General features: G+C 46.1%; 1 protein-coding gene across 1 annotated transcript in view; it reads right to left on the bottom strand.

Moving 5' to 3' along the window:
• Nucleotides 1-13,735: 13,735 nt before the first annotated feature.
• LOC146863417 (HEPACAM family member 2-like) overlaps nucleotides 13,736-20,334 on the bottom strand; it is a 210,842-nt gene continuing 204,243 nt past the window's right edge. The window contains exon 3 of the mRNA XM_085643372.1: nucleotides 13,736-14,467. Coding sequence (XP_085499498.1) covers nucleotides 14,277-14,467 — 191 coding nt within the window. The 3' untranslated portion in view covers nucleotides 13,736-14,276. The remainder of the gene's footprint in view (nucleotides 14,468-20,334) is intronic.

The raw sequence follows: 20,334 nt of genomic DNA, 5'->3' as shown, positions 1-20,334 counted from the left end.
TTCCAATCAGGTTCCCGCATGCTCACTTTGCCACTGGATTCAAGCTAGCCTGGCTGATGAGGGCTGTTAGCCCGAAAACGGTCCCAGGGTGCTTGTTTCCGTTCCAGGGAAGTCATTGCTTGGCAGTTCGGGCTGGACTGTTCCCATGAGTAACAGGGTCAAGACTGATTTGCATATAGCTGTGTCTGAACTGGGGTGGCAAAGTGAGCTAAAGAACGATGAAGGATTCAACCCAGATCTGTGACTGGGGGTGAGTGTCTGAAAAGTTTCAGCACTCCGTCCATCATCTCCTTGTGTTTGTTTTGCTCACCTTAAGTTGGCAGGGTGTGCCTAGACGTGGGTCCCTTGCTCACTTTGCCACTAGATTCACCGGTCCCAGGATGCTTGTTTCTGTTCCCGGGAAGACATGGCTTGGCAGTTCGGGCTGGACTGTTCCCATGAGGCACAGGGTTAAGACTGATTTGCATATAGCTGTGTCTGAACTGGGGTGGCAAAGTGAGCTAAAGAACGATGACGGATTCAACCCAGATCTGTGACTGGGGGTGAGTGTCTGAAAAGTTTCAGCACTCCATCCATCATCTCCTTGTGTTTGCTTTGTTCACAGCACCGAAACGGCCATCACTCACATTGTGGACAACACTTTCACTTTACTTGACCAAAATGAGGCATGCCTTTTAATTCTGCTCGACCTCTCATCGGCATTTGACACTGTCAAACATGACAATCTACTCTTCCTTTTGGAATGCAGGATGGGGCTCTCAGACACGGTCCTTAAATGGTTGTCCACTTTCCTCAACAACAGAACATAAAGAGTCCAACCATTCTCTCTCCAACCCAAGTCCCTGCCCACTTGGTGTTCCCCAAGAATCCTCACTGTCCCCACATTTTTCAATCTTTTCCTGGAACCACTGACTGTAATTCTTAAAGCCTCCAACATCCAATATCACATATATGCGGACGACACCCAACTCTACATGAAAATCTCCTCCCCCGAAGACATCAAATCTCTCAACGGAACCCTTCTCAAAACCCTCAACTGGCTAACCTCCAACCATCTCAAATTAAACGCCCTCAAGACAGAATTCCTCCTCATTGCAACTGCTAGGCAAACCCACACTGTGATGAAATTTCTCTGTAACCTCACCGTCCTCAATTGCATACCTCACGTCGTTGATTCCACTAAATCACAGGGAGTTGTGCTAGACAAAAACCTAAACATGCAAGACCACATCAAATCATCGGCCAAAGGAGCGAACTTCCAACTTTGCATCCTAAGAAAACTCAAACCCTACCTTCACCAAGATGACTTTAAATTGGCGGGGCAAGCACTTGTCATTTCCAGACAAGAATACATCAGTGCGACTCTTTGTGGTCTGCCAAAACTCAGTTTAGCACATTTTGGAGCATCTCTAACTGCTGATACTAGACTCATCACGGGTTCTAAGAAGACCAACCACATTTTGCTGGTCCTGAAATCGCTCAATTGGCTTCCCTTTGAAGCAAGGATAGAAATAAAGATCGCCTGTATGAGCCATAGAGCACTGCACTTCAACACCCTGCTCTACCTGACAAACAAGCTGGAACTCTTGGGTGGCTCCAGGTCCACAAGGAGCACCGGCACACTATTGCTCAAGCCCAAGAAATTTAATAATCGTACATTCTCTGGCATTGCCCCAAGAATCTGGAACTCCCTTCCCTCTACTCTTGCCTTCAAAAGGGAAGTCAAAACTCTACTAATGAACAAACTCTTCTAATGAACAATGAGTTGAACTTAATTCTGTGCTCCTATTGCCTCCAAGGGACTGTATACTGTCTGGCTTGCTCTTGATGCATATTGCCCTATTTGTCGTTCTCACCCAACCTGCTTCCTATGCCCACCTGAATTTCATCTTATCCCTGTTGTATATTGTCCCACTGTTTCCATGATTTCTCTCCCTTAGCTGTTTTCCTTAGTCTACCTATACCGTATGTAAAGCGCTCTGATACCCACCTGGGTCATGGTCGCGCTATACAAAACTTTAAAAATAAATAACAATAGTCGAATATAAATTCAATATACATTGAAAATGACTATTACCTGCCGCCCAGGACATTCTTATAACTTTGAGGGACTGGAATAGTCCGAATTGTCACGCAGGGGTGTGATGCTTTGTAGTTGTGTTGGTGCTGTCATTGGCAGCGCTGTCAGGGGCAATGAGCGGTGAAAGCCTCGGTGGCCTCATGAGGAGAGCCCTGGCACTTACAAATTAAGCACTGGTCAAAGCTCAACGTGCAGCTACTGCTCAGGTTAACACTGCAAAGACCAACGCTTGCTCAGAATGAATCCTTTGCGCAGCCTCACAAAGGAGCTTTATAGACTCGCCAGAGAAGTGAGCAATGCTTCACCTCAGACACAGTCACTGCACTATCTGAAAATCCTGTCGTCTTTTTTCTGAGGATGAGATTGTTAAAATTTGACCAGAAATAAGTAGTGAAGCCATTGTGCCTCCGAATATTCCCAAACTCATTCTATTAGGGATTGGCAGAGAAGCCAGTCTGACCCAGCTCAAAACTATGCTTAGGGCAAAGATATTAGCCAGAAAGGCTACAAGTTGCTCTGTGGCATCCCCATCAAATATCTGCCCGGCCTCATTTATGAAACCGTGGACCCCTTTCTCATCAGTGACCACTTCACTCTCCTCATTAGCTCACTCATCAAAAGTAGCCCTTGCCAGAAATGAAATTGGACATTGTTAAACTAATGTCAGAAAAGACTTCCTTAGATCCCAGTGACCTTAACAACTACCAGCCTATTTCTCTAGTGACTTTTCCATGGAGGTTGGTGTAGGTGGGAAACAGCCTTTACATCGTGGTCCAAACCAAGAATGTGTCTTTCCAACTAATTTCTTTACCACACAAGTTGTTACAGTGACTTGCCTTAAGGAACGCGTTGTTGGACTGATGTCGGACTTTGAGTCCAACACTTTCCCTATTGTTGCGCAGACTAGAGTTGGAATAGTAAATTACAATCTTGCAAAGCCCAGAACTTTCCCTAGGCAAGTTTTTGTAACGTCTTGCATGGTAAAGGAATACATTGTGCACTGTAGACGTATTCATGGTTCGGACTGTGTTGTTAAGGCGGGTGTGGTAAATGCCTGTGTGGTTAACATACATTCATATAGGTACAGATTCAGTTGCACGGGTTTATTGACAACAGCATACTGGACCCCTTTCAGGTGCACTTCGGCAATCCAGGAGCCCAGAGCTGGTGGTTCTATCAACCTTGATTAACTCAAAGGCCTGCCGATCGTGGCTGTGTTGGTGCTCTTCGTTTTAGTAGACTTGTGTACAACTTCATCGACCACTATATCTCCACAATGTCTGACATCTGTACTGCATATCCTGTCCTTGAACGCCCATCATCTTACATCACCAAAAACTATTGTGATAAATAGGATTATTATTTGGGGTTACTTATTACCCATCTAAAGGAATAATCACAACCCTTGCAAGGGTGAACCTTCAAAGTCCCTAAAATAACCTGATGTCAGCCCCCTAGTTCCTGTTGCACAGAGCAGACAGGCTTCACTTAAGGCAGTGCTTAAAGCATTTATGCAGTACCAAACCAGTAATAAAGTCAAAATGCAAAACAATAAAAATACCGAACTGCATTAGAAAAGAGTACATTTTAATAAACAAAATGACAACAATCTAAGAAGGGGCACAGGACATATGCATTTTTTTAATTTGAAGTAGCAAAAGTGTCAAAAAACACAACATGGCAATGATCGTGATAGACTGAGACCTCGGCCTAATTTGAGGCTGCCTGCAGTGACTGCAATGGAGCACGCATGTGATACACCAAACAGGTATGTCCTAGTCAGAAACGTTACTTTCTGACTTAGGGCCTGATTTAGATCTTGGAGGGACTTCCGTCGTCGCTCTGTAGCAGTGGTCACTCCGTCGAGCTGATGGAGTCCTGCCCGTCCTATTTAGATGTGGATCGGCTGAACCGCTGTCCGTATTGATAGACTTTTTACTGTTGTGTAAAGCGGCACTCCTCCATCGACGCGGTGGACTCCATTGCTGGCTGACTGTACTCCGCCACAGTCCGGCCCGCGGGTTTGGGCCGAGCCCATTTAGATATCCCATTGTGCTGGCATTGTGCTAGCGGCGGATTCCTGATGGAGTGAGTCTCTGCTGGATTGGAGACTGGTAAGTACCACTTTTATATTGTGTCACTACACATATAGGTTGTGTTTGGTTTAAAAATATATGTAGGAAATGTATCATGCCCCTTTTTGTACATATAGCATAGCACACATACAACATACACCCACATGCACCACAAACAGAAAACCCTCACCCACCACAGATAAAATTATCAAGTTCAATACACGTATCTGCATCTTACATTGATGAGTTGTAAAACGAAAACTAATGCATTACACATAAGAAAAAAAATTGTGTGTAAGGGAAATGTAAAATACATGAGGCTAAATTAAATGTGCACATACGATTCATAGCCGGACAAGCATAATAAACTTACCTTTGATCCCGGCGACAACAGAGTTTATTAGCATCGTGGTGAGGTTGTAGCAGCAAAGGACGGAACTGGACAATGGGTTTCAAGATGGAGACAGAAGCGGGAAACAGAAAAAAGGTAAATTATTACATTATTTCCTTTGATTCCGCCAGCTAAATATGGAGGTATCCCTGCCACAGTTTGTAGTATCCTGGCTTTGATGTTATTCATGCCACCTCATGCTCTGCCAGTGGAATGTTCCATGGATGGTGGGAGTCAGAAGGGTCAGTTGAGAAGGGCTGAGCAGCATGCTGGCTGCTCCTGGTGGGGTTTTGTACTGGACTTAACTGCATGACCTGTAACTATCTACTAATAAACATCTGAAGATCCTCAACACATCTGGACTCAGTTACTACATTTTATTGGCGATGAGGATGGCACCTCAAAGGGCACCTTCAAAGGGGCCTGTCAACCTCCCGAGGTGTGCACCTTAAGATTTCATACTGAATCGTCACTTCATGAGACCGTTTCCTCCCTGTTTATAACTAAAGAACTCACAGAGGCCTGCCACTTTGAGAGAGCCGTCTGCCCATTTGTCTCGCCTGTGTGAAGGAAGGGAAGAGATATGGGTGCTATTGGACACGTGTGATCCACATTGTTGTGCAGCAGTATATGGTCGGCCTTGGAGCGAGGAGCACAAAGGGTCCTCACAGGCATTATTGATGTATTTTACTTTACTTGTTTGGCCTTTGTCTACACTGTACAACTACATACATTACAACGGTGTGGTTTCGCTACCAGGAGGTCTATGTGGGGCAACAGAGATGAGACACTTTTCGTCATATGTTTTTTTTTTTTTGTGCTGAGCCTTGCCCATGAACATCAGTTAAACCGCTGTTTTGCTTTTTGAATATGGCACGATCTCTGCTTAGCGCGTGCAGCCTTACTTGCACTTTTAGTCCTGTTCCTCCGTCTACCCTGTGTTCTGCTGGCTCTGGATGGCGCATGCACAGGCGCGCCCTGAGCCACCCGGTGCAGCGTCAACAGCGTGCCGCCATCTTGGGGTAATTATAAAGAAACAATGGTCCTGGACCAGTTATTCAAGGAAGAGTTAGTTTAACAGAATTATCAACTTATTTGAGCTTACATTAATCAGTTCACAAACGTCTGTAAATCGTGAAAATATTTAAAACAAACAAATGTGCAGAAAACCACTAGGTATTATTACAATATTTATTTAGTCATTTAAAGGAACAATCACTAGAGGGTCAAGAAGGTAGGGGAATGTTCTAGGGAACGTGTAGGAAAGAGTGCTCAAGTGTATATAAAGGAGTCAAGAGAGCTCAAAGTGTGTAGAAAAGTAAAGGGCATATATTTACAAGACTGTACAGAACTGATATCCAATAAACAGTTAGATGCAACCTGGCCGCATGCAAATTATTCATTTAAGTGATATTTTCGAAAGTTGTAAGGAGAGTTTCCTTAAGGCTATAAACAGGGGTAATGGGGAAGGGGAAATTGGTCCAGGTGCGGTGGGGGATAGCGTCGACGTTTCGATCCGGATTATCGGCAACCAAAGGACTTTAATACCTCAGCCATGCGGATCTTCCTCAGTACAAGGGAACAGGTGAAGTGACCCTACAGAATAAAAACAACGAACTTAGAACCAGGACCTAATAGGTTACCCAGACGTGGTGTCTGCACATCAAATGGCGGAAGTAATGTATTAAACCCACCTCATCAATCCAGTTTAGAGCCTTTATGCAAGTATATAGATGTATTCCTTAAATCTATCTCTGAGAATACCGTTACTTACCTAAGGGATACCATTCAAACAATTCAACTTGTGGACGATCGCCCATTTGATGTGAATTGCAACCTCCAGGGATATACAATTCTCTTTAGACTATAGCAATTCCACAGTAAATTTTTGGGATCTAGCTAAAAAAGCAGAAGAAGGCAAACTTTACACCAGCCTTTACAGAAAGGTGAGTGAACGCAACACTCTCCTACGTTGCTCGAGTCACCATCTTCGCAACCTTAGGGACAATTTGCCGTTTGGGCAATTCCTAAGGTTGCGGAGGAACTGCTCCAGAAAGGATGACTATTTCCTAGAGTCAGCTGAACTTATGTCACGTCTGACTGACAGAGGCTACCCGCTCAGACCATTAAAAAAAGGCGCGCAAACGTGCATCGTTCAACAATAGAGATTCCCTTCTGGAACCCAAAGAGAGAGGGACTAATGATCAAGACAGGTTAGTTTGTGTGACTACATCCTGGACAAAGAGGAATACCATCAAGAAAATTATAAACAACCACTGGCACCTGGTGACAGATGAACTTGGTGGACTACCACCACCCATGCATGCGTCCCGCAAAGGCATGAATGTAAGGGAACATGTTGTCAAATCCCTTTTACCCATAGAATCGAGAACTTCACAGATGACACTATGGAACATCCCGCCCGTAAAGGGACATTTTAAATGTGGGCAATGTAGGGCGTGTCCCATGGCCAATGAATTGAAAACTTTCACACACAACAACTACAAACACACACTTCAAGATGACACTAACTGTAACTCCAGTGGGGTAATCTATGCCATTTCCTGTTCATGTGCTTTTGTATATATAGGACAAACTATACAAAAAGTAAAGTCCCGTATCCTGCAACACAGCAGTCGTATACGGTACCAGGCACAGGGAGCACCCCTCATGGAACATTTTACATCATTTGGACACACACCGGAGAGCCTACGTTGGTGTGTAATAGAGAAGGTACACCAAAACCCCCGGGGAGGGGATTTTGGAAGAATTCTGAGCCTACGCGAGTGTAGATGGATACATCGCTTTGATGCTGTAGCGAGAGGATTAAATGAATACGGGGAGATCACCAGACAGGTGTCCACACTCAGCAATGTTTGTTGACAATAGGTCCTTTCATGGCAATCTGCTGTATAACACATATGTAAATGTTGTTTTTAACCCAATCCTGTTTATGCCTTTAGATGTGATAATTTACAGTTTTTTTTCTTTTTTAAATGTCTGTATTTATGTTAAATGTGAAGTGCAATTGTGATGTCATATGTGAATAATTGCATATCACTAGGTTGGTACTTAATCTGTGAATATGTCCCAGCTTCAGCACTGGTCGCTAATTGTCTATACACACTGATTCTTAAATCTGAATTGTGAGACTGCACCTTTTGTTTAATTGTACACTGTCAGTTTTAAATACTCATTGAACGATTGAGTCTATCTTAAATATTAGAAGGGTGACATCGCACCTTGAGGCGTTTTGTAATTACATTGAAGACGCTATAGAAAGAGGAGCGGGCTTTTTGTTTAATTGTACATTGGCAGTTTTAATATACATTGAACAATTGTATCTATCTACAAATATTAGAACTGTGACATAGCACTTTGAAGGCCTTCTGTAATGCTGTAAAAACGCGACCCTTTTCACTAGCGTGTGGTTGAGACCGCCCCTTTTTTAAGGCCACCGCCCCTTTTTCTTAGTATAAATGCTCCAGCGTTTTGCTGCTCAGTTGGCTGCTACCGCGATGTATTAAGGACGTCGATCAGATCGTCTCCAGGTAATTCTCTTTCACAACCGACCATCAGCTAGGAAGGCTTTGCGCCCCTTATATAGTATTTTAATTAGAATTCCCTTCCTCCCTTTTTTCTAGTCGTATAAATTACGCTGTGCCCCGGTTTGCATGATTCTTTCAGCAAACTCTTGCCACGCATACAGGCCTGAATATTGCGTTCCATGGATGGTCTGGGCACCACCCTCATGGTTTATATCTACTGAATAACGGGATTTGTCCTTAGTTGGCCGTTGTCACTTTACGGGTGAGTTGCTACTGCCAGTCCTTGTGTACTTTTAGTGTACAATCCTTATGGACCCTTGACAACAACTGTTGCTATTATTATTGAATTGCAGGCATTGGTGTGACCAGGGTTTGGACTCCAATAGAGTATTGCAAGATTGATGAGGTGGGTTTAATACATTACTTCCGCCATTTGATGTGCAGACACCACGCCTGGGTAATCTATTAGGTCCCAGTTCTAAGTTCCTTGTTTTTATTCTGTAGGGTCAATTCACCTGTCCCCTTGTCCTGAGGAAGAGCTGCATGGCTGAGGTATTAGAGTCCTTTGGTTGCTGATAAGCCGGATCGAAACATCGACGCTATTCCCCACCCCACCTGGACCAATTTCCCCTTCCACATTACCCCTGTTTCCAGCCTTAAGGAAACTCTCCTTACAACTTTAGAAAATATAATTCAAATGGATAATTTGCATGTGGCCAGGATGCAATTAACTGTTTATTGGATATCAGTTCTTTACAGTCTTGTAAATATATGCTCTTTGCTTTTCTACACACTTTGAGCTCTCTTGACTCCTGTATATACACTTGAGCACTCTTTCCTACACATTCCCTAGAACATTCTCCTACCTTCTTCACCCTCCAGTGATTGTTCCTTTAAATGACTAAATAAATATATTGTAATAATACCTAGTGGTTTTTCTGCACATTTGTTTTTTTTAATTATTTTCATGATTTACAGATATTTGTGAGCTGATTAATATAAGCTCAAATAAGTTGATAATTCTGCTAAACTACCTATTTCTTGAATAACTGCTCCAGGACCATTCTTTCTTTATAATAGCCGATACCCAGATCCAGGGACCATTTGGGAATACCCCATTGTTTATAATGGCCATCTTGGGGTTGGCTGTTGCACTTAAAGGTGTATGGTGCTCTTCCTGCGTTATTGCTAATCACTCTTCATGTTGACTACCACGCTGAAAATCAGTTGGCGTCCGGGGACGACGCAGTTTATTTTTGGCAGGTGTCCTGCTTTCAACGTTGTGTGGCAAGTGAATTTAACATAGAGTTACGGTTGTGGGTTCCGTTTTATTGCTACGCAGTTTGTTGCTCTTTGTTTGCCAAATGATTACAGATTGGATTTCATGGGTTACCATTTTTCAAGGACTTCGACACTTGTCATCCCTGCTTGTCTGGTGTTGTCCCACAATGTACGGTATCATCTCGGTGACAAGCACACCACGTACTTCAATTGCCAAATTACAAATTTGTGAGACATCGGTCACACCAGGACATGCTCCATCTAACGTTTTCTACAATGTGGTATATAACCTTGTCTAAGTTGTATTGTATTAGGTTGTATATGGGCATGTTTAACATTTCTATCCTTTACACAGGGGTAGGTTCATGGGCACAGTACTCTTTTACACAAGTTCGCTTTAGTAACCTTTACTCAAGTTATGGGCTGTTTGAGTTTTAGTCCCATTAGTACTCTTCCTGTTTCAATCAGTTCTCGCACTTGGGTTGTTTGGGTTTTAGTCCCATCTTTACGCTGCACAACATTTTTGCTTCTACACGAGGTGTGTCGTATGGGTTCCAGTCCCATCTCTACAGTGCACAACATTTTTACCTCTACACAAGGTGTGTAGTATGGGTTACAGTCCCATCACAATAGTACACAACATTTTAACCTCTACCGGAGGTTGTCCTTGCACATATGTTTTACGTTTTTCCCTACTCAGGGTGTGTTGTAGGGGTTGTAGTCCCATCACAACAGTGCACAACACTTGAACCTCTACCCGTGTTGTCCATGCACAACTTTTTTTACGTTGTGTGTCATATGGGTCTTGTCCCATCACTACAGTGCACAGTGTGCACCCTTTCACCACATCTTTAAACTCCTCTGGATAGAAGTTAGTCATGGGTTCTAGTCTGTCCCATCCTCACATAGGTTGAGTTTAACTTTACCCTCACACACAGTGTTTTTATTTGGTCTGAATACCAATTGGTGTTTCCTTCAACTTTATTGTGTTTTGTTTACGTTTTCCAGTTTGGAATGCAACGTCATGTTTTTATTAAATTGATATTTTTATTTTAACGGGAAGTTTGAGTGATTTTTTAAAAAATTGTCTGTCACTATTTTCTGTTACACTTCAGTTTTCCTCCTGATATCTTTTATTGGTGACATCTGTGGATTCTGGATTCTAATCTTGTTATTAGTTTTCCTCTGTCTTTCTTTTACCGTTATGCATTTTTTATCTATCTTAGGTTTTTTCTTCTTCTTCTCTCTGTTAGTGCCTGGTCGTTATTCTGTGGTTCTTGTGTTGTGCTATGACTTGTCTCCTTGTATGCCTGTCTGGCCAGCAAGTATTTCTTGAGGTAGTCATTGGTGCTTTCTCTTTTCGTTTCTGTTATGTTAGAAGGAAGGATGGTTAACTTTTATCTGTTTACTTCTCCTGTTGCTTCTCTGTTTTTCTTATATATATCTTCGTCTTCTCTCCTTGTTGCTCTCTTCTCTTATTGGTTTGTGATGTTAGAAGGGAGGATGGTTAACTTTTATCTGTTTTCCTCTCCTGTTGCTTTTGTGTTTTTCTTTTATATATCCTCTATCTTGGTTTTCTTTCCGTTTACTTTTATTATTGATTTTATATATAGAAGGAAAGGGGATATATGTAGTATCCTGGCTTTTATGTTATTCATGCCAGCTCATGCTCTGCTAGTGGAATGTTCCATGGATGATGTGTTACAGAATGTTGGGAGTCAGAAGGGTCAGTTGAGAAGGGCTGAGCAGCATGCTGGCTGCTCCTGGTGGGGTTTTGTACTGGACTTAACTACATGTCCTGTAACTATCTACAAAAAACATCTGAAGATCCTCAACACGTCTGGACTCAGTTACTACACAGTTGTCTCAACGGAAAGGCACATCGTGATTAGTCCGACAGTAATCTTGTCTGCACTCCCTCCATAAGGCCGCATTTGCCTATGACACCGTTGACGCGGGATGGAAATCCTGGCCGACTCAGCAGCACTCAGACGATCATTTGTCCATGGATCCGCCAACATCTAAATCAAGCGGGAGGATCGTCAAGTAGGCGGACGGTGAAACAGTCGAAAAAGTGACGGCAGGACTAGATCCTCCAAGATCTTAATCCGGTCTTTAGTCTTTTAAGTTTCAATCCATCACACGAGCATGTTTTCTAAAGTCCTTTAGGACCTCCAGGGAGGCACTTGGGGACTCATAGTCTGTGTCAGGCAATAAAGTGGTATAAGAACCATGACTGAACTAAACACAAGGCAGAGACCAACAGCAGGGTCCATTCCAGGTCTGGTTGCCACTGTACAGCTAGATACATCTTAGGAAAGGCCCCTTGCAGCTTGTTGTATCCCTGTAGGCACACAGGAAGTCAGCCAACTGACCCTTGGAGTCCATTTTATAGACTTGGGGAGAAGGCAGAGCAGGTCCACTCCTTCAGGGCTCTTCTCAGGTCACAGACAGCAGATCTGGACCTCTTTTGTTCCTCCGCAGGTCAAGGAATGTTCTGAAGTGGGTGCCTGGAGATCCACATACATGCCTGGCACAAGCTAGTGGGTGGGAATGGTTCATGGGTACACCCTATCCAATGGAGTAAAGTTTCCCGGGCCAACCTTACCCATTTTGGACTTTTTCAAGATGATGAAAGTCTTCAGCCACACTAAACCTGGGATCTGAGGTTTGAGAGTGTGAGTGGAGAGTGTACTATGGTAATCCTAGTGTCCTTCCACATCTGAATCCAGTTTGGGGCAGTCACTGTACCCCAATAAACCTAGATACAGATGTCTGGTACAAAAAGAACAGGGTTTCCAGCAAGCAGAGAGACGTAGGATTCTGACTCATTCCCAGCCTTACAAAACATTGCAAAACTGGGAATGTGTCAGCTTCTATAGATGTTGCATGCAAACTCCCACAACAACACCCATGGAATGCCCCCTTCACACAGAATAATGCCTGAAAGGGGCCTATATTTACAAGGCCATGAAAATTCAAGCATGGTGACTTTATGTGACCTTGTAAGTATTGGCAAGCCCATTGTGCTGCAGGTGTGTGAAAAAACTTGACGCATAGCGGCTTATTGGACTTGTAAATGAGGCACTCAGCTGCCAGGAACTTAAGGTAGGGAAAAGGTAACTGTCTAAAAGTTAATTTTCTTTAATATTTGTTTAAAATCTGACTTCACCATTGAATAGGATTTTTAATAACTAAGAAAAATAGCTGCTAAATTATTTTTCAAGTTAGTTCCATTCCTGAGATACAGTATTAGGACTTTAATATGTATTCTGGTTTCCAACACCAGACAACAAGGCCTGCCACTGTGAAAAAACGATTTTTTGGTGCTCTGCACTGTAAGGACATTTTAACATTACATTTCTAATCTAACTGCCTTGTGTGAGACAAGGCCTACATAGGGGACGTATTCATATTCATGTCATTTATATTTAAAAGAGAGTTTTTGACACGTCAAAAAGGGTTTAGTTTGACAGGATGAATTACATATTTTACACTGCTACGGCCAGGCTACACTGGTAGGCATGAAGCTAAGTTTGCACTGCCACTGTCATGGATATCACAACAGATGTTGCAGCCCACTAGTGGTATTTAACTTCCAGGCCCTGGGTACACTTAGAACTATATACTAGGGACTTATAAGTAACTTAAATATACAATTTAGGAGTATGCCAATTCAACCATGTTTAAAGTGGGTGAAAGCCACTTTGTTTTTGGTTAGCAAGGGTAAAATGCACAGAGTTCTACCTCCAGTAAAAATTAAGGGTCCAGCAAAAGTTGAAAAATACAGGGTGACCACGCAGAAAAGGTGGATTTCGTACAAGTTTAATCGGAAGTAATGCATTAAAAGGCTACAGAATTTGGCAAGTAAGTAAATTTGGAGATGGCACTTTATATGGGAAGTATAGGTGTCAGCTAATCCTGTACTGGCAGTAATGCTTATTGGGTATGTGTGAAGATTAGTGAAGGAGCCACTCGGAGGCAGAAAAGGTAAGGGAGTTTTGAGAGAACTAGAAGAGTAGGAAGAAGTAAATACACAAAGGTCATGATATAAGTAACCGGAGTGCATGGCGTCATAATGAAGCAGAGAGAAGACGTGTGTACCTCAGCGTCCGAACATACGTAGTGATCCGCGGACCAGCGGGTTTTGTATGATAAAATAGCAAGGGCGTACCAGAGAAGCGTCGACGACTGGTATGTGTTAGAGGCTCAATATTGTGGCCATTTTGATGTTCTTAGGGAGGGTACATACAGTAGCGGAGCAGAGTGTGAATAGTATCTCATGTATGTAATCACAAAGTGAGTGTAAAGAGTGTTGCTGTCATTTCTATAAAGCCTAGTCTAAAAGTAAACACAGACAGGTTAGAAGCACATTTTATTATTACTGAACAGGTAATTGCCTACAATAAAGGGTTCAAATGGCAATTGCTGACATTCTTGCATAGACGGCTTAGCTGGAGTCTCGGGTTTGTCGTCTTGAGTGCTCTCTTGTGTGCAATAATAGCTCAGTCCTTTTGAATATGCACATGCGAGTTTATCGAACCTCAGAGTTTCCCAGAAATACAAAGAACATTATGTTTGGACGGTGTACAGCATGATTGCTATTGACTAGCCACAGTATTTAATAGGTACCACTAGTACATATGCTGTGTTGCTGTAAAGTCGTGGACCAGTATCTGGTGGCGCGGCGCCAGGGAAGCTCTTACCGTAGAGTGACGGTGGTTGTTTGTCCATCCTAAGACATGCATGGATCATGCTTAGTGTGTTAAAAGCAATAGCTCATAAACATGGCAGTGTACCTAGGGATGTGTAAAGCCCCTTGGAAGTCATGTATTTCTCTGTCTCTTTCCATGTCTGACACAGGTTGGTGGTAACTCCTGTAGGATCCCACAGGACCATGCTCACCGGCGTCTCCGTTCCTTCTTGGTCACCTTCGACTTCATAAGTAGATGCAAACACAGGAGGAAGAGCAGGGAAATCAGGAAAGATATGGCGCGCATTGTCAACAGGACCTCAGGAGTCATGACGTATCCTTCACCGGTGGAGTTACCAGAACAGGTGCAGTGTCTGGCTTCTTGCTGCTCTTGGCCATCTGTCAATCATTGTAACAAGAAGAAACAAGAATTGTAATTTAGCCTGTGTTCCTTATTGAGGTCTATGTCACACATGCACACATCATTAGACTGACCTTCATGCTTCCCCCCACCAGAATATATCTGCATCTACCCAGGCTTTCTGGGCCAGAACCATAGGACTATGGGACAACGTCATAAACAAAGCCTTTAGGGAACTACTTGCTCCAACCTTATCTGGTGCCTCTCTCATATACCTCTCTTCTATGTGCCCTTCTTCCACATTCGAAGCATCACATCCTTGCTCCTTCATCGTATGACCACACTTTCACTTAAATTGCTTGCTGAATGATCATGTAAATATACATTCCATTTAGATTCAGGGAAAATATTTTAACAAATAAAATCAAGCTATTTGCAAAAATGCGAAACACGAACGCAAAAAAAGCTGCGATGAGGCCAAGAGCAATACAAAAAGCTGCGAAAACCAGCCGGAGGCCTGCAAATCCCATGCGTCTGGTGGGAAAATGCACTATAAAAGCAGAACAAGAAAAACACACCAGAAACAATCCAAAGTGCGCAGCAACATGGATGCACCCTGACCGAGCGCAGAGGCCAACGCGAACCCCACAAGCCCCACAGACCACCAGCAAGGTACAACAGGGTCGGGAAAGGCCAGGGAGAAGAGGGAGAGGAACACTGGGTGCAGTCCGCAGCAACACAAGACCAGCGCCACAGAGGTGACAGAATACTACCAGCAAATGTCCCACAATCAGACTACCTGGAATGCAACCGGAGTGTCGAGGAGGCCAATGGATGAGGCCAATAGGCGCTGGCATGACCTGAAAACCTAAACCAGGCACAAAGCCGCTGCCAACAGGAAGGCAGCAATGGCGACAGGAGGTGGGAGTCCTGCGCCACAGGAGGAGCAGGAGGAAATGGAGGCAAGGAGGTGGGAGTACAGACACAGCTCGAGAGGACCTGACACAACAAGAACAGGATGAGTAACGACCAGGGACTGGGGGGACGGGGGGAGATGGGCACAATGGCACACATGCACAATCAAGTATAGCACACTGCACACCCACAATGACCCAGGATCATGTCCCTAATCCCCGTGGCACATAGCAACACACACACATAGCAATCACAGCACATCCATGACAATGTGGCACCAAGTGCAACACCGACACTGCAGAACAGGGGACACAACTGGATCCGCTCCTGCGCAGAAACAGGCCCATCACATTGGACAGAGCAGGTAACTGTTAGATGCATATGCACGGGTACAACCTCACATCCGTCATGTAGTCCCAATGTCCACTCTCCCCCCCAAATTGCTAGCACTGCCCAAACAGTCACAATGTACATTGTCACACAGTCTGCATGTCAACAAGAACAATGCACCAACATACATGCCAACACAATGTCAACATGCATTTCCCCTTCACATTGCAGAGGGACAAAAAAACACCTCCAGCATGTCAGACCGGACAACCCATCAGTGATGCCGGAGACGCCCACCACACCTCTGACACCGACGCCCTACAACAGCTCATTGACTTCTCAGGCAACCCAACCGCAGGAGCAAGTCAGCCAAGCTACGTAGAGAAGACCCCAGCCCCTGCATAGACCACACAGCAGGAAGCACCCGCCACCACGGCTGGCTCCTAACACTTCACCGAGGCACACATCGCATTCCAATGCCAGGTGTCAGAATGCCAAAAGGAGGTGGCCGAACAGGTGCGGTGGGCTTAGAGCTCATGGAAGCCGAAGTAGATCACATACATGGGTGTTCAAGTCCCATCAGGGACCACCTGCACCCCACAAAGGATACCCACACCGCGACAGAGACACATGCATGTGCGCATGTCCTGCAATTAACCACGCCCAGAGTCACGGAATCATCATTCCCACCCCAACGCTGGAGCTCCGTACGACTGCCCAGTCCACTCCTCATACGCATTGAGTGGTTGACGACAAAGCTACATGTCCACGGTCTAACCCGCTGCCTGCGGTGACATGTCTGCATCCGCTGTACACAGCACACTGTAATGTCGTAGGGCCCCGGGCCCTCATACAGACAAGACCACAGGGACACACGCATATATCATGTTAAACTGGCTACGGGCATGTGCGCCCGGCCCCTTTATTGGCAGGGCCGCATGTACAGTGACGCCTGTGCTGCATGTGTGTGGGGTGAGTTCAAGCCAGCCCGGGCAGAGTGTGTGTTGCTGGCAACAACTTGAACAGTGGACACCAGTGCAATGGAAACAGAAAACACCTGCATAACAGAGTCAACTGCTGAGCAACATGGAGGGAGACGGAGCAAGGACAGCGGTCACCCAGCATTCAAACAGAAGTGTCCATGAGTTGCAGTGCACTGAGGTTGGGGCACTAGAGATGAGAACGCTCATGTGAAGAAATTGCTAGGATTGTGTCTCTTTGGGTTAGTCCTGATGCAGATGCATAGGGGTGTGTTACACCTGCATCAACTTCCTCATCAACGTCCCAGGTCTCCCACTCTGCCTGAGGTGACATTGCTGTGCAACCTCTACACAGCACAAAACTCAATCAGTAATGGTTCATGGATTGCGGTGCACTGAGTCAGTGGCACCTGGAGTGCTGAGCAGGGGATCAGGCAGATGATGGTATCCACGACAGGCCTGAGCTACTCCGTTAGTCTGCCAGTACCACTGTTTTGACTCTGGCAGATGGTGGATGAAGTTGGCCCTTGCGATGGCGGCGTGTGCCTCCTGCGGTGATGGGACGTCCAGGCCAGTAAGGACTCGATTTGATGTGTGAGCCCTGGTGGGCCGCAGTTTAGGCCGGAGGCAGCGGACAGCGCAGGGCTACATGCACATGGCGTCGATGACCCCAAGACCACCGTCACAGAGGTCATCCAATATTCAGACAGGGTCCCTGACTTGAACTGTGCAGAGTTAGTGGCCCCGGTGCACAGCGGTCGGCACAGGCACACCGCCACGGGACGGTGACTTGCGGTGCACTGAGGTAGGGCCACGCGGACTGGGCGGGTCCTCATCGATGTCTGAGGTGACTGTGGTGGAGGGTTGTGGGGGACAGTGGAAGGTGTCCTCCAGGGCATGATGCAGAGGTCTGATGTTATCCAGAAGCAGCAAATGGAGGAGTGGAAAGTGACTGCCTTGTTGCCACCACCAATTCGGGGACAGCCACATGAGGATGAAAACTACCCCCTAGTCCATAGACTCAGACAGCACCAATGTACGACCAGAGAGTGTCCATGAATGTCGGGGGACAGACTTAGTGGCACTGGGGCTGGGATGGGGTGCAGTCTGCGATGATGCCGGTACACTGATATGAACTCCGCCATCGCTAAATCAAGACTCTGTGACCTACTGGACTGCAGTGTAGGCCAGAGGCAGTGGTGGCCCACAGCTACGTGTCGTTGGCTCGCGATGCACAGAGTTAGTGACACCAGGGCACTTGTCGGTAGTGTTCGATCACCTCCGTAACGATGATCCTATTCCCTCTGGACTGCAATGCGTCACCCTCTTACTCCTCTCCTTGCGTGCAATGATATGTATTTTGCCTTTGAATAGTCGATGTTCAGTTCCAATTATGTGCCCTACTTGTGCGCAGCGTAGGCTGGAAGCAGTAGTCTGCGTGGGCCCATAGACACGTGTGGTTGTAATGCTATGCACAGACTTGGTGGCACCACATCGAAGGGAGTACAGTGACATAAGCTCTGCCTTAAATAATGTTCACTGCCATGGCGTAATCAAGACTCAGTTCCAAATGTGTGACCTACTTGTCCGCTGTGCATGCCGGTGGAGTACGTCAACGAATAAGGAGTACTGCGTGCCTGTGTTGCGCAGACCGTGATGGTCTGAGGTGGCTGCCACGGTCACAGGCCTCGGGCTTGGAGATTGCATTGGCATGTGGTGGGCCCTCTTCGACACATGCGAGGTCAGCAGGTGGGCATTGAGGCCTGGATGAGCAGGGGCGGGCAGGATTGATTCGGGGACCAGCATCCCGGTGTGCAGCAGACGAACAGGATCGCTGCCGACTCCGCTCATGGCGTCGGCCTCATGGCGGGGTCAGAGGCGCCGCCCTGGCAGAGACGTTGGGCAATCCGGAAGAGGACCACGCCCCGAGTTACATGCCTTTTATTCACACCCCTACGCTGGCCTGGCATACTCCGGGCCAGCCCACTCCGCTCACGCTTACGGGGGGGAGGTAACAAGCTACATTTCCGCGATCTTCCCCACTGGCTGGGGTGACATGGTTGCGTCCACTGTCCACTACACTCCAAACACCAGCGGTGTGTGTCGCCATGGATATGTGTGTGGTCTGCATAGTGCAGTCTGGCCATCACATCCACGCCACACTTGGCATTGTGTACAGTCTCATTCATGGGTCGGTTGCCTCCTTCACACATGGTTGGTCCCCACCTCTTCCGACATTCTGCTATTGTGTGGCCGAGGTGCCATGCCATTGATGGCTAATGTACATGGCTGGCCCAGGTTCCCACAGTGAGTTGTGCTGTCGTGTCTGGTGGGTGTGCATGTTGTATGTGAGCTTGTGACGTGTTCATTCCCAGTGTTGTGAGTTGCAGGATTGTGGAGTTGAGGTGTGTGGTGTGTGCATATGGTATTGGCCAACAAGCAGTGCATTCCCGTGGTAGGACATGTGTGCAGTCAATTGCCCCCTGACATGTGCAGGAAGCCAGCTGTGGCGTACATGCCTTGCTTGGTCTTTCCGGCTGTTCCTGCGCAGTGTGTGGGAAGTATAGATAGTGTGGTACCAGGCTGATGGTGTCATCCATGATCGTTGTGAGGGACTTGTATTGGCCTGGCTGTGTGACTCCTCCGTCTCAGGCGGATGTTGGTTGGAGGGTACCAGAGGCCAACACATGCAGTACGGCCATCAGCTTTGTCTGAGGTGGGATGTTGGTTGTCTGCTGTGTTGGTACCGTCAGCCTGTGGGCAATGGTGGTCAGGATGCGGAGGAGGGTTGTCCCTTTGAGCATGTAGTGGGCAATGACATTCTCTGGTGTTGGGTCTGTGAGGTTGGTGAATTTTGGGAGGGTCGCTGTCTTTGTCTGCGCTGCCTCAGTGTTGGTCCGGGGGGGGGGGTGTCCGGGGGTGGTGGGGGTGGGTGTTGTGGCCCTCTTGAGTGTCCGGCATGCATGTTCAGTGGCTCCATTGCATCTGTTGTTCTTCAGGTGTGGGTCTGGGCTGTGCTCCTTTTTGTGGTGCAGGCTGCCGTCTGACTTTGCACCAGGTCAGAGCAGGTGTTCGTTTCCTGCTGCTAACATGCCTTATCGCATGTTTTGTGATCTTATCGCCGATCTGTCTGGTCGTTGAGAATGTTGTGGAGTGGTGTTTTCGCGGCTTTTGGCACGGGAACGCCTACTCTGCATCTCATTAGCAATAGTTGCCGGAATCATCTGCGGCAATGTTTTTTGCGGCTGCTATCGCGGGTAAACTGTTGTTATGGGCTGTTGACACCAGCTTTGAATGGGGCGATACGTTTATCGCAACTTTGGGTGCGATAAAGTGCCGTTAACTCGGCGATATTGGTCCTTGAGAATATGGCCCAAGGAGTACAAGGCAGACTCCCTGTATACTGCAGTTGTGAGTGAGAGTCTGTGAGTGAGAGTTAGTGTGAGTACATTTGTTTGTGAGTTACATTGAGTACTGGAGGTTATTCTTGGTGTAAGGGAGGACAACCATGGCATATTGGGGTGGGGGGTCTGGGTGGGAGAAGAAAGTCATTCGAAAATGTCAGCTCTGACATACTGCAGGTGATTTTTGACATATGGAGCACTCATAATAAATGGGCAGTTTCAATGACTGCATTCTGGTACTGGCATAATGCAATACCCATGACAAATCGTTAATAT

The sequence above is a fragment of the Triturus cristatus genome, chromosome 2_2, assembly GCF_964204655.1.
Source record: "Triturus cristatus chromosome 2_2, aTriCri1.1, whole genome shotgun sequence".
Taxonomy (NCBI): domain Eukaryota; kingdom Metazoa; phylum Chordata; class Amphibia; order Caudata; family Salamandridae; genus Triturus; species Triturus cristatus.
This window is presented reverse-complemented; position numbering and strand designations above follow the sequence as displayed.